This window comes from Bicyclus anynana, chromosome 23, assembly GCF_947172395.1.
Source record: "Bicyclus anynana chromosome 23, ilBicAnyn1.1, whole genome shotgun sequence".
NCBI classification, from domain to species: Eukaryota; Metazoa; Arthropoda; class Insecta; order Lepidoptera; family Nymphalidae; genus Bicyclus; species Bicyclus anynana.
Genome location: NC_069105.1, coordinates 5,665,749 through 5,682,237, shown reverse-complemented (window position 1 = coordinate 5,682,237; position 16,489 = coordinate 5,665,749). Strand labels below are relative to the sequence as shown.

General features: G+C 36.6%; 2 protein-coding genes across 2 annotated transcripts in view; one reads left to right on the top strand and one right to left on the bottom strand.

The window, feature by feature from the left end:
• Positions 1-577: 577 nt before the first annotated feature.
• LOC112049074 (protein cramped) overlaps positions 578-16,489 on the top strand; it is a gene marked incomplete in the record, with an annotated part of 39,828 nt that continues 23,916 nt past the window's right edge. The window contains 2 exon segments of the mRNA XM_052888598.1: positions 578-735; positions 820-955. Of these exon segments, the coding sequence (XP_052744558.1) occupies positions 884-955 (72 nt within the window).
• LOC112049075 (lipase 1) lies at positions 2,434-15,490 on the bottom strand. Its single transcript, XM_024086835.2, has 8 exons — positions 14,955-15,490; positions 6,508-6,721; positions 6,012-6,123; positions 5,398-5,638; positions 4,837-4,995; positions 4,070-4,151; positions 3,274-3,392; positions 2,434-2,639 (listed from the first exon to the last, which is right to left on the bottom strand). Exons 1-8 carry the CDS (start codon positions 15,048-15,050, stop codon positions 2,457-2,459), a joined length of 1,206 nt encoding a protein of 401 aa, XP_023942603.1. The 5' UTR covers positions 15,051-15,490; the 3' UTR covers positions 2,434-2,456.

Sequence of the window (16,489 nt, the reverse complement as noted above, 5' to 3'; positions counted from 1 at the left end):
AATCCTGCTACTTATTGGAGTAAAAAATTACAAAGTACTGCCGACTTAATTTAGTTCATTATAAAATATTTTGAACCTTATTTATATAATATGTAATCAATGAAAAAAAAATCTCATTGAATTTTTATTCATATTTTATTCGTCTCCTTTCCCTTAACCCCCTTAATCAGAGACATCATTTGTTTAAAGTGAACGTAACTCTTAATATTTTAACTTTCTAAATGGCATTGTTGGTTGTGAATTCATCATAAACGTTAACAACAACGATCTATAATGACTTATATAGTAGGTACTCTATATCTTCTCTAAAAACTATGAACAAGACAAGACTAAACGTTAACAAGACATGCCCCAAGCTAAAATGAGAAGCCGATCCTGCCAAAAAGGCAGGAAACTACCACATAATGTATGGTCACACTGATGATTGCTTTTTTTGACAATATGATCACAGACAAGCTAAGTCTATGCAGACAAGACACGTAGTATGGCAAGACACGTAGCAAAAATATCGATAATAAACTAAAAAATGCATCTTGTGACAGTGACAGTGAACTGACATTGACAATGACAACGTCAAATAACACTGAAACTGAAATCGGTGTTTGTTTTGTGGGCAAATAGATTTTTATAAACAAAACAATTTATAATATCTACAACAGTGAAAACTGTAAAATAAAATTACATAAATGATACCATAACGATGACATTATAATTTGGGCGAGATCCAATATCTAAGTAAGAATACAAAACGAATCGTTTTTTGATATATTTACTGAATGCCAGTATTTGGTACTTAATTGTAGATTTATTTATCAAGAGTTTTCTTTAGGAATCAAGAGACACGGAAGGATATCAACGTTGAAATGAGGCTCATTAACGAGTGATGGCGACCCCATCACAGAGCGCTGTCAACACAAAGATTTGTACCGCTATAGCAAAGCCTGGTGTGAACAAGGTAAGTTGTGATTTCTTAGCGATGCAATAGCAGCAGGCGTTACTTTGTCGAAGTTCATTATGAATAATGAGTAATTGATTTGTTTTTCTATTTAGGGAGAGACTATGGTGCAGATGCCAGGTATATTATGTGGCAGAGAGAATAACTCAAGCAGAGACTGAGAATTCTTTTATGCCACGTTATCACCCAGCTTCTCTGCTTGTGTTGTTCTGTCAGTTTAGAGAAATATAGTATCATCCTACTAGAGCAGCTTTGGCTACCTGTTCTAATAGTTAGGTCTCAGGTTATATAGAAATTTTGCTGTTTTGCCCGTCACACCCACTTCCACTGGGAATCTTAATATTCCATGTATTGTCTGTGTAGATTACCTTCAGCCCATCTCTAAGTGTACTGTTTACCAACAAACAAATTAAAAATGAGGGTATGAACTGCTAGTCATTTCACACTTAATGATAATTATAATTAACTTGTTCATAAATTAATGAAAATCAATTTGATTAATAAACTTAGAACAATTAGATATAGTTAATATACTTTGAATAACATTTTATAAACAAACAATACATAATTAAAAGTAAACATGAATATGAAGTATGAAATGACATGCATTTTCTATCTTCATTTCTAATTTGTTTGTTGGTAAACAGTACACATGGTCTAGGGCTGTAGTAGGTACATGACCACCAAACATGGTAGAAGCATTATTTTGAAAATGTTAGTTTCTTAATTTTGTTAAAATACTTTAACTTTTAGTTTAATTGTATTGTTATTTACCATTTATTGAAATTTGTTTATAATAGTTTTATTATTATAATAGTTGCTGTGTGGCTGTGTATAACAGTGGTGTCGCCTGGATCAGGGTATCAGCTAAAAGTCAGTGCTGTATGCTCCAGCATTTGATTGGTTCATGCAGCAAAATGCTAAGCTGGTACCTTTTTCAAGGTTGTGCCAAACATGACAGTGTGGTATTTGATGCTTCTGCTACTTCAGTTCAGGTTTGCCTTGCTCAGGTGGTTGAGGCATCAGAAGCTACAATAGTGCTTAGGCATTGTGGTGTACTGCACAATTTTTTAATAAACATTTTTTCAGACATTCTTTCTTTAATTCTCTTCAAATGTTGGCTTAGGACTCTGCTACGATAGAAGTCCCACAGCAATGGCAATCCCCATGGCTGAACTAAAATTGACAGTGCCTTACACAAATGATAATAAGACCTCCATTACCAAGTGACAATGAGCAACATTAAGACATTAGCGCCGCGTCTACGTTGTTTCTTGGTGCAGAGTCTACCAGATTAAAATGACAAGAGTGTAACACCACCACTCGGGGATAAGATTTATTACTGAAAATTTCTTAGAAGATCTCAAATCTCAAACCCAGGGTCTTGTGATAGCCACAAGCTTTCTACTACCATTGAAACATTTTGATAAAGTTACAAATATTCGAATAAGTTTTTTGTTTTTTAATTATACTGTAGACATAAGTAGGAAATAAACACAACTCAGGATGGTCCATATTTATTAAATAAACTCTTTATATAATCCACAAGGGGCTTATTAAGTAGTGTCCCAAGATCTTTAGCAAACACAAAGTCCAGATGGTTGAATTTGGCCCAATCACACGCAGGACGCACCACCTCTAGCGAGCCTGTTGCACTGAGGACCTCAGCTAAACGCATTATTTGCTGAAATAAGATGAAAAGGGTAATTAGTACCTAAATTAGGCATTACAACAATAGATGAAGCTAGTCCATATTTTAAATTTAGACGAGAATAATCTCTTGTAGGAAATAGTAGTCTGAGAGGGATATGACGTCGCTCGATCTCGTGTTGGCTCGTGCCGACGCTAGGTGGCGCGACCTGTTTCCGTAAAGAGTAGGGATTTAGACAGGGGTAGCGATTGGTTGGCGGGAACGACTTGTTATTGGCGCTCGTCGTACAGTCGGCTTTAGTATGCTCGTGGCGTTTGAGCCATCCACATTTCTTGTTGTGTAAATCTTTATGGGTTACTTGAGTGGAAAAGGGGAGTGTTTGTTAACTGTCAAAGGCGCCTTTAACCCTACACACAACGTTCACAAGTGCGTGACTCCACTCAAGGTAATTCTGTGCCATTCTAAGATGGTGCAGCCTATGGTGGAACGCGCTTGCATAGAAGATACCTATTCATTCTTGACTTGAAGATACCCATATTCATGCAGGTGGTGGGGAAAACGGAAGCTGGAAGAGCATTCCACATCTTTCCACACATATTTAACAGCTATGATGTAACAATACACATAAAATGTTAAAAATTTACCATATAATCTTAAATCAACATACATTTTTTTCAGTAAGCATATCATTCTCTCCATACAGCAATGAGACTGGCACTCTCACATTACTGAGGTTGTAGGCCCTGGCGGCTCCCCACACCCCATCACCCCATGATGTGAACACATCTGAAACAACAACATATACTATAGCTTGGCAAATCCGTCCTTAACACTCCCGATGGTCCGCGAGGGTCGGGAGGCGGGTAGCGATGAATGATAAACCCATAATTGATGCACTTCCAGCCTCTGCCCCGCGCACACGACTTTACACCCGCGCAGTCCTTCCCTCCCCGTCGCCCGCATATCATGGGAGTGTCATCAACGAACTTGCCAAGATTATATTTCTGTATATACTCGTAACTGTCTCGTCTAGTGGTTTAGACTATGTAGCTTTGGTCCTGGATTGGATTTTTATGAAGTCTTCAATAAGAATTATCAGCCCAGAGTTGGAACGGTGGTGGTTTTCTAATCCCCATGATTCTACAACAATAAATAAAACTGTGTTTTTTATATTTGTTGTAATCATTTTCATGTAAAGCTTTTAAAACTATACACTTAAATCCGTAACTAAAAGTAAAAGGATAACTCAAATCATCAAAATATCAAGATTTGGCTCTTGAAAATCGAGTCTCAAGTTCACTACAAACTCTAAACTTTAGTAACGATGTGTGATAGGCCTTCTCTTTGATGTGTTTAAAAGAATAATAATCACAGAATAAAAAATAAAAATAGCATTATTCCCGATTTGCAACATATCAATTTGTTTTATTATTGCTTGCGTGTGAAATAGTAAAAGATCTCACCAGACATGGCAATTTTTCCAAAATGCTCCAACTGTCGCCACGATGCCGGCTGCACCCTGTATAGTATAGCAGCTGTTAACTCCTGGAATTATAAAAAAAAAACGTTTTAATTGTTTAATAAATGACGTAGATATGAGGTAACAAACATTAAAAAAACATACGCGTCAAATTGAGAACCTCCCCCTTTTTTGAAGTCGGTTAAAAACATGTAAAGAAAATGAAAATATTAGAAACCAGCTAGGTATTATAAGATTACTCAATCGTCTAATATGTACCACTAGTATGTAAAGACAAATGATACTCAACTATTTGTTCATATAAGATTCTGATTTGCATGTGAAAAAAGCCACAGAAAATCAAAATATTCAATATCGTTTACTTTTGTGAAATACTTAATTCAGTTTTGATTTAAAAATGAAAGTTTCTTTCAAAACTTGTAGGGAGGCCAATCTTAAATCTTTCGAAGAAAAACCAACTTACAAAATAGACTTGAACTCACAACTAAATAAGAACCTCCTCATTTCCTTAAATTATGTTCAAATCTATACTTCCATACTAACATACTAATATTATATGTATAGGTAAACTTTGTGGTATTGTAGGAGGAATCTCTGGATCTACTAAATCAATTTTGAAAATTCTTTTACCACTAGAAAGCCATGTTATTTAAAAGTGTCATTAGCTATATTTTATACCCATTTTCTCACAGGAACAGAAATTACGCGGGTAAAACTGCGATGCGTCGGCAAGTATATAATAATAAGTACCTTGTCAAACTGTTCGTGGTCGTCACCAACAATCATGTACATGAATCTCATGCAAATATCTTCTTCCGGCTTGCTTCTGAAGCACACGTTCCTGATCAGTAAATCCAAGAGATCACGACGAAAAACCAATGAGAGCATTCCTTGAGAACGCATTCTTTGCTGGAATCAAATAAGAACATCTATGATATAACTAGCTGATTCGACAGACAGAAAAGGGTAGTATCTACTATTTTCTTCGTGTTTGTTTCTTCCCATAAGAACCTTCCTTGGGCCTTAACGATAATGAATAAAATAGATAAATTGGTCAAGCCGTTCTTTAGTTTTGAGCGTAGCAAATTTTACACATTTAACCACGTTCGATTTTATGCGTGTTCCTAGCATGTCCATAACGGTTGCCACTTTTGGGCCAACTGCCAACTAACTTTAGAGGATCTTGTAAACCATTACTTTAAAAGATCCTCTAAAGTGTCTCGAACTTTAGTCATAACCCCTTTAACATACAGCAAACTGGCATAAGAAGCTTATAAGATCTATGCTAGATGTTTTCCTGTACTCGCTTACCGGTAATTCCAAAGTCTTCAACGCAGTCATGGCAATTGTTTTCATATTGGCGAGGTACACAGCCGGTGCGAGAGCTACAAAGCTTATAACCTTGTTGTTATACTCCGGTCTCTCTGACGCCATGACGAAAAAACTGGTCGTTCCCATTGAATAGCCCACATACATCAATCTGGGTAACTTGGTCACGTTGAGAACTTTGTCAATCATTGCTGGAACGTCGTATTTGCCGTGCTCGTGGAAACTGGAATTAAAAAAAAATTAATAGTTTACACTCGGAGTATCTTTGCCTGATGTATCTAAGCCGAGGACTCAACCTCAATGGAGATATTCCATACCCCTGTGATCATCTAACCCTCTAGATTCGAGCAGAGCTTTTGACCTCACAAAGACCCTCCGGTGAAGCTGCTGCGGTCTCATGTAGCATACAGCAAATACAAAATTACAAAAAAAATGAGTCAGTGTTTCGATACTTAGAAACATGTTGACATAATTGGTATTTTTGATCCTATGTTATCTCTAAGCTCCATATCCCTTCTCCTATACGGAGGCTCCCTGGCCTTTAAAAAAACTGATAATGATGATGATAAAGTGTCAACCTTTATAACGTTTATTACCTGAACTCCCAAAATTTTGGACTCTTCTTTGTGTAATTAACATGTGAGGTGTAGACATTGCCTCTCAGGTTGCCAAGCCATACGTCGTAACCTTCATCTGCCAGGAGATATGCTGTAACATAAATGAAGAGTTCATTGAGGATATTTTGGCGTTCTTTTCTCCTTATATATGTTATGTATATTCTTTATTCCCTGCAACTGAATTTCCGTGCAGCTTTAGTTTTTCCTACTATTTGTGTAGTATCTGTATCTTTAAGTCAAGAGCGAATAAGCACTAGGCGCTTACTAGCACGTCTAATTGCAGCCGTAGCTTAAATGCTTTATATTCTGTAATTGCAGCCAAGTGCTAGCCTAAGTATAGCATAAAAATAACCAAGTACCAATAACATGCCGAACAGAATTTATTGATTAATGCAAATGCCAGCCACGATGTCTTGTCATGAAATGAAAAAAATACTTCGATTCGATAGCTGAAAATAAATGAAGGCTGTCTTACCCAAGCTCCTCTCCGGGCCCATGATAATAAAGTCACTACTGCTGCCCAGCAGTCCATGGACTATCAATATAGCCTTCTTCCCCTTTTCGCTAAAGCCCGCTTTCCTGGCCACCCTCCTCCCCGCCGGGATCCTGTGCATCTGTATAATGTAGCCATCCTCGGTGGTGACGCGGTGTTTCTCCACTGGGTAACCAGCTGAAGTTATCAGTTCCGGCTGAAAAGACGAGAATATGAAGGGTATAATATTTATTGATACTCAGAGAGTGAATCTTTGAAACAAGTTATCTCCCAAAACCACTATTGTTTAAACTCCATAGTTGTTTACCTATGGTAATAGCATGGGGGTGAAATCTTCCAGTTTAAACAAATAACTAGCAGACTAATAACCCGCGACTTCGTCCTCAAATTAAATTTATTTTTCATTTTAAAAGCCCATGAATAAAGTCAACCTTAAAAGAGAGAAAAAGAGAAACAATTCCGTCATAAATGACTTTTGCGCAACTTTAAGCATACAAATACTTTTAAGCTATTAACTAATCTAACTTAACCTTATCTGATTGTTCTGGTTGAGTATTTCTGACGTTATTCTGGTTTCCCTAAGCATGCCCACCAATATTGAGGACTCATACTTGGTGGAGGTACACAATAGCATGAATGGTTCCTCGCTTATACTTTGTGCTTGAGATCTTACTCAAGCACAAAGTATAAGCGAACCCAAAATCACCTCTTGGGCTCCCTAGTTACTAGCTGGGTACCTAACAACACGTTTACGCAGTTTCAACGTGTGTGGCGCGAATAGTTTAAAAATAATCTCATGTTCCTAATAATATGTTATGCCCAACGTGACCTGAATCCCATACATCATATTAGATGTGTATCTTTGTCACGACCTTTTGTACTGTTGAGTATGTTTGCCCGCAAATTACATTGGGTTCAAAAGAGTACCAGTTCCGGGTTCAAGGTGATAAAAAAACAAAATTTGTTTATAGTAAAGAACTCTTTGTGACAAAGCTCGAACGGGGAAGTACTACTGCCGTACCTACTTCTTTTTACCGTCATCCACCATTGCTATTTGGTACGGTTGCCATTGATTTTACATGCATATGAGGCTCAGTGCCTATTTCACAGTTTAAACAAGCAATTCAGGCTTTATGAAGCATTTTTATAATGAAAGTTGCATGATGCAAAGTGACACACGCACGTAATAAAAGTCATGCGGCTAATGATGCAGTGTGCGACGAGCAATCATTCTCCTGCATGGAATCTCGGTATATGATTCATAACAGATCCCTTAAAACTTATAGATATTAAAAAAATAACATGAGCCTCAACAACAAGTGACAGTGATATTTCATTCTTGTGATCATCTAACTGGTTGTTTTAGCGAAATTAAAGTTAATAACGCCTTTTATTATCAAGTGATATTAGAACAGTAGTAGTAGTGGTGAGTAGTAATTTGTTACTACGATATAACGTTAATTAACGTCTTTTCGTTAAAATAACCAAGTTAGATGATCGAAAAATACAAAACAAACTGCTGCACTTAATGTAGTGACTTATATTTGCAGGGTATGGTTGCCTGTCAAATTACAGGCACGTGAAGCTAAAAGTCTATATCGTAGTAAATGAGCAGTTGAGGCTTTATGAGGCATTTCTAATGAACGTTAATGAAAAAAAAGTCACGCGGCTAATGATGCAGTGTGCGACGAACATAAAGTGCCCTGCACATTATCATAAGCGCAAATTGATTATGATTGTTATTGCCTATGTGATACCATCGGCTGGCAGCCCAACATTTCCGCTTTGCGTTAAAACGGGAATCATCATCAGACATAGGTACAAAAAATGCCAATATAACTTTATGAATCTACCTAAAAATAATATGAAATGGTATGGAAATTTATCAAATTGATTTATTAAAGAAGTACCTCGTCTTTTCTCCCGCTTAGATCGATATACAAGGCAAGAGTGAACAGGTATCTTTTAGGCAAGCGCGTTTCATCTTAGACCTCATCATTGCATTGGTTAGTTAGTAAGAAATTACCTGCCAACCCACGCAGAGGCATTGTGGTGATTCTAAGCTGCATTCTTCTCTTCTTTATAGGAGAGGAGAATGCAGCTAACAGTGGTATTCATAGCGTTGTGGGGGCGCCCCCGGGGGATCGTTCACCCGCTGAGTGTCGAATTTAAGCTCTATGCGTTTGAGAATTCGACGCTCAGCGGGTGAATGGTCAATCAAAGGGCTTAGGAGTTCCCATTTAAGTATAATTCATTATTTGATTTGTGCTCATTTTGAAAAACCTTTTTTTTTTAGTAAAGTTAAGATTTAAATTGATTCAAAATTGCACGACCACAGAACAGAAAACGCTACAGTTAACGCTTAAAGCACGAAAATAATTTTATGCAGACGGATTTGAGACTAAAAAAAAAATCTAAAAATTTTAGAACTCCTTATATTTAAATATTATATCCTGGTCTTAAAATATTATATTATTATACCTAGTTTATATGCAATTTACTGGTATTATACAATCAATTTCCAAATATAAATTGCATATATGCATTCATTAATGCCGTAGACATACAAAAACGTTTGGCATTTATGATTTTTTTTTATTGTTTATGAGTGCCGGAATCTAAATCGATTCTCGATTCTAAGAATATCTTCTGGGTAAGAAAATTGATATCACGTGTCTCAATCGGTGAAGGAAAAACATCGCGAGGAAAACTGCATACCAAAGAATTTTCTTAATTCTCTGCGTGTATGAAGTCTGCCAATCCGCATTGGGCCAGCGTGGTGGACTATTGGCCTAACTATTCTCATTCTGAGAGGAGACTGGAGTTCAGCAGTGAGCCGAATATGAGTTGATAATGATGAAGAATTGAATTGCATTTTAAAATCTAACCAAACGTGCTTTAGTCTAGAAATAAGCTCACAAAAGATTATTATATTTTACTAGTAGACGCTCCCGTCTTCTTCCGCAAGACAATCAGTGTACGCTTTCATCCCCTATCACATTTTGATATTTTAAAGATAGTCATTGTACCAATTGTTTTGTCTGTACAAAGAGAGAGAGAGAGTCATAACAAATCGTCTGGCTCGCAGGTTTGACGACTTCCAGTCTCCCGAACAAGCCGGATTCTGAAAAGGCTTTAGTACCATATACAGGGGCGTACCTACCGCCCTATCAGCTGTGTCAATGATACGCCCCCGGCCTATTGTGTGATAGCAAAAAATAGTAAAGTGTAATCCAAAATCTCACTTAATCTGGTGCTTCCCGGAAAAAATCATAAAAAAAACTGTAGAGTTTTCACTTCAGAAATTACAAAAGTTTAAAAAACCCGTTTTTTTCCTTACTTTGATCCTCGGCTGGGTCGATTGAGGTTTTCTCAATTGGTCTGGCTGATGGGAGGTTTCGGCCGTGGCTAATTAATTACCCTACCGGTAAAGACGTACCGCAAAGCGATTTAGCGTTCCGGTACAATGTCGTGTAGAAACCGAAAGAGGTGTGGATTTTCATCCTGCTCCTAATATGTTAGCCCGATTACAAATCTTATATTGCATCAGTAGTCCAGGGCTAACTTGTAAAGAATAAAAAAAATGGTTATTGTAACCACTAGACGCACAGGGCAAATTAAAAAGCACGTGTTGAAAGAAAAAAATAAATGCCCGCGACAATGGCTTCACTAATCGATGATCATCATAAATGATTTATTAAATAGTTGCAGTAATTACAGAGATGATCGTCGATTGCACAGATGTTCGTTCAGACAAAGGGTGCGTGGCTAGACATAAGTGGCGGTTGCGAAAATGCGCAAACGGTGTCTCGCGCCGTAATGGTTCCGTATTAGGTTTAGAAAAAGTATAAATGCAAATCTATACTAATATTATAAATGCGAAAGTTAGTCTGTCTATCTATTACCTTGCACGGCTAAACGGCTGAACTGATCAAGATGAATTTTGGTATAATGGTATAAAGGACCTTGGGGCAAAACATAGGGTACTTTTTGACCATAAAATAAAAATAGAAGGGGGTGAATTAGGAGTTAAAAGTTTTTATGGAAAGTCCTTCATTAATAGAGTTACAGTAATAAATACGAAATATAATGTGATTCAAGAATTTTTAAAATTCAACCCTAAAGTGGTGAAATAGAGGTTGAAAGTTTATATTGATTTCCACGCGGACGAAGTCGCGGGCGTCCACTAGTTATACTAACGGACCCGGTCAAGCTTCGCTTTGACTTATGTGCGCTTTTTCCCTTCCTATCTACCCTACCCCTATCTTTCCATTCCAAATTTCAGCCAAATTGCTTCAGTAGTCGCAGCACAAAGGTCCCAAACACTCACACTTACACACAAAATTTAGACTGAGTTAAGAAATCAATACATATGTATGTCGGGTAAAAAAAATAAGCGTCCTTCTGTGTGTCTTAAAATTTATAAGTTATTTAAAAAAAATCATTAAATCGGTATTTTTTATTTTTATTCAATCATAAATTAGCCCTTGACTGCAGTCTCACTTGTGTGCCTAGTGGGAGTTTTCAATATTTTCATACTGTTATTATCGCTTTAAAGTAAATGCGATTTTATAGGGAATTGAAACAGTTGGTCAATAGTGCCATTAGATGGCGCTGTTTTAATTCCTTTAAAATTCGCGTTTACGTACGTTTAATAGTGGCCGATGCAGACCATATCAGACCTGTACCAATTTAGAAAATGTTAAATCCTCAACTTACCTGAGCTGGGATCGCATCCAGGACCTCTGTTTTGAGAACCACAGCACTACCCACTGCGGCAAAGTGGTCTTCAAAAAGTAGGTAATATATAAAACTAGCGGACGTCCGCGACTTCATTCGCGTGGGTTTCAGCTTTTTACAAGTCCCGCGGGAACCATGGATGTTATTATACATATAAACTTTCCTGATCAATCACTCTATCTATTAAAAAAATGCATCAAAATCCGTTACGTAGTTTTAAAGATTTAAACATACATAGAGTCAGAGAAGGCAAATTTGTTTTATACTATGTAGAAAAGACGCGGACATTACCTAGTTTATGTCTGTGTATGCCGTACAAAGAACACGCGAATTAAAATTTAAATAACAGTGACGTCATAGTATTTCATACGTGCTTTCGCATTCAGAACGTTCCACATTTTAGTTTCCTACATCATCTGGATTCCGCCGGCGTAGCGTCGGCATAATAGACAATGGTGGTCAAACAATAACAATTGCGAGCGGGAATCTCAGCTGACCGCTATATCTATCTATTTTTTATATTTTTATTTATTACTAGCGAACGCCCGCGACTTCGTCCGCCCTTAGACCTCTTTAATCCAGATCTTATAGTAGTATCGCTGTAAAAATGGAGTAATTTCTCCCGTTTTCCCAACATTTCCCTGCGCTGCTCTGCTCCTAATGATCGTAGCGTGATGAAAGTACTATAACTGCCCAGGAGTATGAAGAATAATTGTACCAAGTTTCATTAAAATCCGTCGAGTAGTTTTTGTTTCTATAACGAACATACAGACAAACAGACAAAAGATTTACTGATTGCATTTTTGGCATCAGTATCGATCACTAATCACCCCCTGATAGTTATTTTGGAAAATTATTTAATGCACAGGATTGACCTCTCTACAGATTTATTATAAGTATAGATGTAGATTGTATTTTTTATTGTGCAGTAAAGTATTTCTTCTTCGTCTATATACCGCATAGGTTTTACGGGCCGCTTACCATATTGTTTTGTGAGGGGGCCTAAGCCTCTTAGTCCTCCCCCTTCTCCCTACCCCCTTGTTTCGAGCAAAGACGACAACAATAACCCGTTAATAATGTACGTTACGGTCATTTTGTTTTGAAAATGACTTATGCAGGCTGTGTATCAAATAATTGAGTATTATTCCGATATGCCTTGTACGCGTAATAAGGTACTTCGTAATTCCATCAGTTACCTTGAGCATGTATTGAAGCGGCAATGGTGATTTTATTTGTATCGCATTTTATATTACGCATAACTTAAATTAAGCTCGTGTTTATTAACTGGATACACTGACTCGAATGACGTTTGTACTGTGTTTGTTTAGTTGTGACTTGTGCGTGAAAGCCAGGTGTCGAGTTAATTTGCACGAGTTATATAGAATAATAAAATAGGCATATAGGCAAATTTTCTAAAGTTACAGCGATGTGACATCGCTCATTTCCATGGTAACTAGATTGTTAGTGACATTTTATTGTTGGCATCCCATAGAAATAAAGTTCGAATTCTTCTAATAAAACTTGTTGTAGGCGAATTTTACATCGACGAGTACTTATATAATAGTGGAATTTTTGACGGCCTCCGTGGCGCAGTGGTATGCGCGGTGGATTTACAAGACGGAGGTCCGGGGTTCGATCCCCGGCTAGGCCGATTAGGCTGGTGGGAGGCTTCGGTCGTATCTAGTTACTATCCTCATCATATCAGCCGATGGAGGTCCACTGCAGGACATAGGCCTTTTCCCCACCAGGTGGACTGACGATATCAAGCGAGTCAGGAATTCGCTGGATGCAAGTGGCTCAAGACGGTGATGTCTGGAAGTCCCTACAAAAGGACTATGTTCTGCAGTGGAGGTCCATCGGCTGATATGATGATGATGATGGTGATGATGACGAGGAAGGCCTAGGCCTGTTGTGGATCGTTAAAATAGGCTGATAATGATAAAGGACGTCTATACGTTTCCATAGAATGTTGCTCGTAAGTATGTATATTGTATACTAATAATACTTCCGTATTCTAATCGCTGCGAACTAGAAAAATCGTTTGCACCTGTTTGAAGGTTTACCATCTTACTACTATTCAAATTATTGTGCTTCCTGCTCCCCCATATAAAGGTATTTCTAGAAGGCGGGGCACAATCATAGCAGCAATGAATTATGACGATTATCAATGATCTATGGCAAATTGGCTTAGGTAGCTGGTGTACCTGGTGTATTAAGTATACCAATTTAAATAATAAAAAAAAATAATGTGTAATTTTATTGTATCTGATAATGAAATATAATAATCGTAATCTATTAAATTGACATTGTACCAATAATAATATTAAAAACAAAAAAAAATATTATGACTAAATTGATATTTTTTTTTTTTTATTCTTTACCAGTTAGCCCTTGACTACAATCTCACCTGATGGTAAGTGATGATGCAGTCTAAGATGGAAGCGGGCTAACTTGTTAGGAGGAGGATGAAAATCCACACCTCTTTCGGTTTCTACACGGCATCGTACCGGAACGCTAAATCGCTTGGCGGTACGTCTTTGCCGGTAGGGTGGTAATTAGCCACGGCCGAAGCCTCCCACCAGCCAGACCCGGACAAATTAAGAAAATCTCAATCTGCCCAGCCGGGGATCGAACCCAGGACCTCCGTCTTGTAAATCCACCGCGCATACCACTGCGCCACGGAGGCCGTCAAATACATAATAAATATGAAAATAAACAATATTTTTTAATTGTATTAATATTATAATTGATTTGTAATGTTTATTATATCTGTTTTTGAAGTTAAGGCTATATTATACTAGGCAGATCGAACATTGGTTTATATTAAGATGTTTTTCATTTAAAAATGGTAGTGTCTTTTAATAAAAACTTAATACATCGTCCTCGTGGCCAGTGCCAACTTTTATTGTACTACACATTTCTTGAATCACTCTATCTATTGTTGAAAACTGCATTAAAATCCGTTGCTTATAATAAGATCTAAGCGTACAAACGCTGGAAACGACTTTGTTTTATGATTTACTTGTATGGAATGTTCGATAAAACTGAACTTTTTAAATAATTGGTCCAAAATTTTAAAAGAAATTTAGAATGACGTTGCTACGAAGCCAAAACTATATATGTTTTTGTTTTTTTTTTAAATTTTTGTGTCTGTCTGTCGTTTTGTTATCCAAGCATCACCCTGAAACTACTGAAGTCAAGGTTTTTCAAAATTCTACAAATAAAGGGTTAAAAAGGGGCTTTTAAATATACATAGATCATGTTTTGAGTTATATTTTTGTAAGATGATTAATGGACCATTAACTATGTCTAATGAAACACGGGAAAATATAAATAGAAGGAGTAATAGGGGTTGAAACTTTACATCGATTTAGTTAATTGTTGTTAATATATTGCGATAACATGTATGTATAGGTACAATGTATTTTTTTTTTATGGCAACAATTGAACATACAATCTTTATTGACAGCAGAAATACGCATGGCGATAGTACTATAGTATTAAAATTATTCAGGGGATAGCAGACGGAAGAATTTTAATAAGTAAAGAATTACTTTTTTTATCGAACATGGTATTTATATGAGTAAGTAAGCCAACTTTTTTGGTACTTAGTTTGCTTATTTCTTTTGTTATAGACGACGGTTTATACCACTTGATACCGGTATTAAAAAAAAACACAAAATACTTACAACAGTGTCATAAGCCTCTTTCCTCAAGTAACGTCTCTCACACCCGGCCAAGCCGAAACACAGAAGTAGAAACAAACGAAAAATTAGGAACACCATTTTGTTTTTATGTCCTTATAAATTCACGTTACACTAATAGTTTTTGAAATTAATCTAAATTAATTAACAAATCAACATCCAAGGGCGTGAAATTGAATATTGTTTTTTAATTATTTGTAATACTTATCTAATAATAATTGCATTTTTGCTTTTTATTACACTATCGATATTTATTTTTCAATTAATAAAAGTAACGTTTGAGTAAAAGTTACAAATTAAAAAAAAAACACTTTTTTATTTTTTTTATTTATTTTGAATGAAATTAATATTATTTTATGATATTTTCAGTCTTTACGTATATTTTTTTATTTTAACACTTCAACTTTTTCATTAATCTGTGGTGAGTATTTTAAATATTGATTTTTTTTATTACACAGAACACACTTAGTTTTAATTATCCTTTTTGTTATAATATTTTTTTATTATGTAGAATATCACATATTATCCTTTATAAATTAAATAGAAGACATATTTTCTTTTTTTTTCAATTGTCTATAATCCAATGTATTTGTTTTAATTTTTTTTTAATTAAATAGGACACATTAGTTATCAGAGAGTCGTATCGTTATGCAGTAAACGAGTCGTCCTGCGACACGAGATGTTATTTATTTCAAATCGTGACGTTGTACGCGTCTGTGACGTATCGCTACGTTTATCGCATCTCATTATCATTCGGCTGTTTTTTTTACCATTGGGCTTACCATTTTGCAAATAAAATTTTAGGGTTCCGTTAAAAGAAAAATGGAACCTTTTGTTGGTCGTCTGTCTGTGTCCGTCGGTTCGTCAAGACCCTTTATCTTGGAAAAATATTCTTCTTCTTCTTAGGGTGCCTCTCCGACTAGCGAAGGTTGGCAGTCAGTTTCTTGAACTCGTCTCTATCCTTCGCGAGTCGAAATAATTGAGCGGCGCTCGCGATCCCGGTCCACTCTCGGATGTTTCTCAGCCAAGACTTCTTCCTGCGACCAACGCCTCTTCTACCAGCAACCTTTCCCATCAAGATGAGCTTAACATATTGTAGAGCTGTGCCATGGGACACAAACATTCCGAAGGACCACAGTATCAAAGTGAATAAATATTATAACCTAACAAATGAACTAACTAAAAGTGGCTATGTGGTTAGTCAGTACGCCGTAGAAGTAGGTGCGAGAAGATTACCAGCAAAATCTCTCTATAACTTGATTAAAGACCTTGGCCTCTTTGGGACTGCTGCAAGTTCTATATTAGAATGGGTATCCAAAGCTGTTTTAATAGGATCTTACCAAATTTGGCTAGGTAGGGAGAGTAACACGAGCGGATAAATATGTCTCTCTCTATCGTCCATCGCAACGAAAGAGAGATATTTTCGATTCGGTATTGGTCGACGATACGTATTTTTGTTATCACGAGATATTTCGTGATAACAAAATACATCGTGATATTCACGAGATTATATCTTTGAC

Excerpts from the sequence above, each read along its gene's own strand:
- LOC112049075 (XM_024086835.2), bottom strand. The coding sequence starts at position 15,050 with ATGGTGTTCCTAATTTTTCGTTTGTTTCTACTTCTGTGTTTCGGCTTG. Across the intron at positions 5,639-6,011 it reads CCAAAATTTTGGGAGTTCAG|TTTCCACGAGCACGGCAAAT; the intron begins GTAATAAACGTT and ends TTTTAATTCCAG. Across the intron at positions 4,152-4,836 it reads ACCACGAACAGTTTGACAAG|GAGTTAACAGCTGCTATACT; the intron begins GTACTTATTATT and ends TTATAATTCCAG.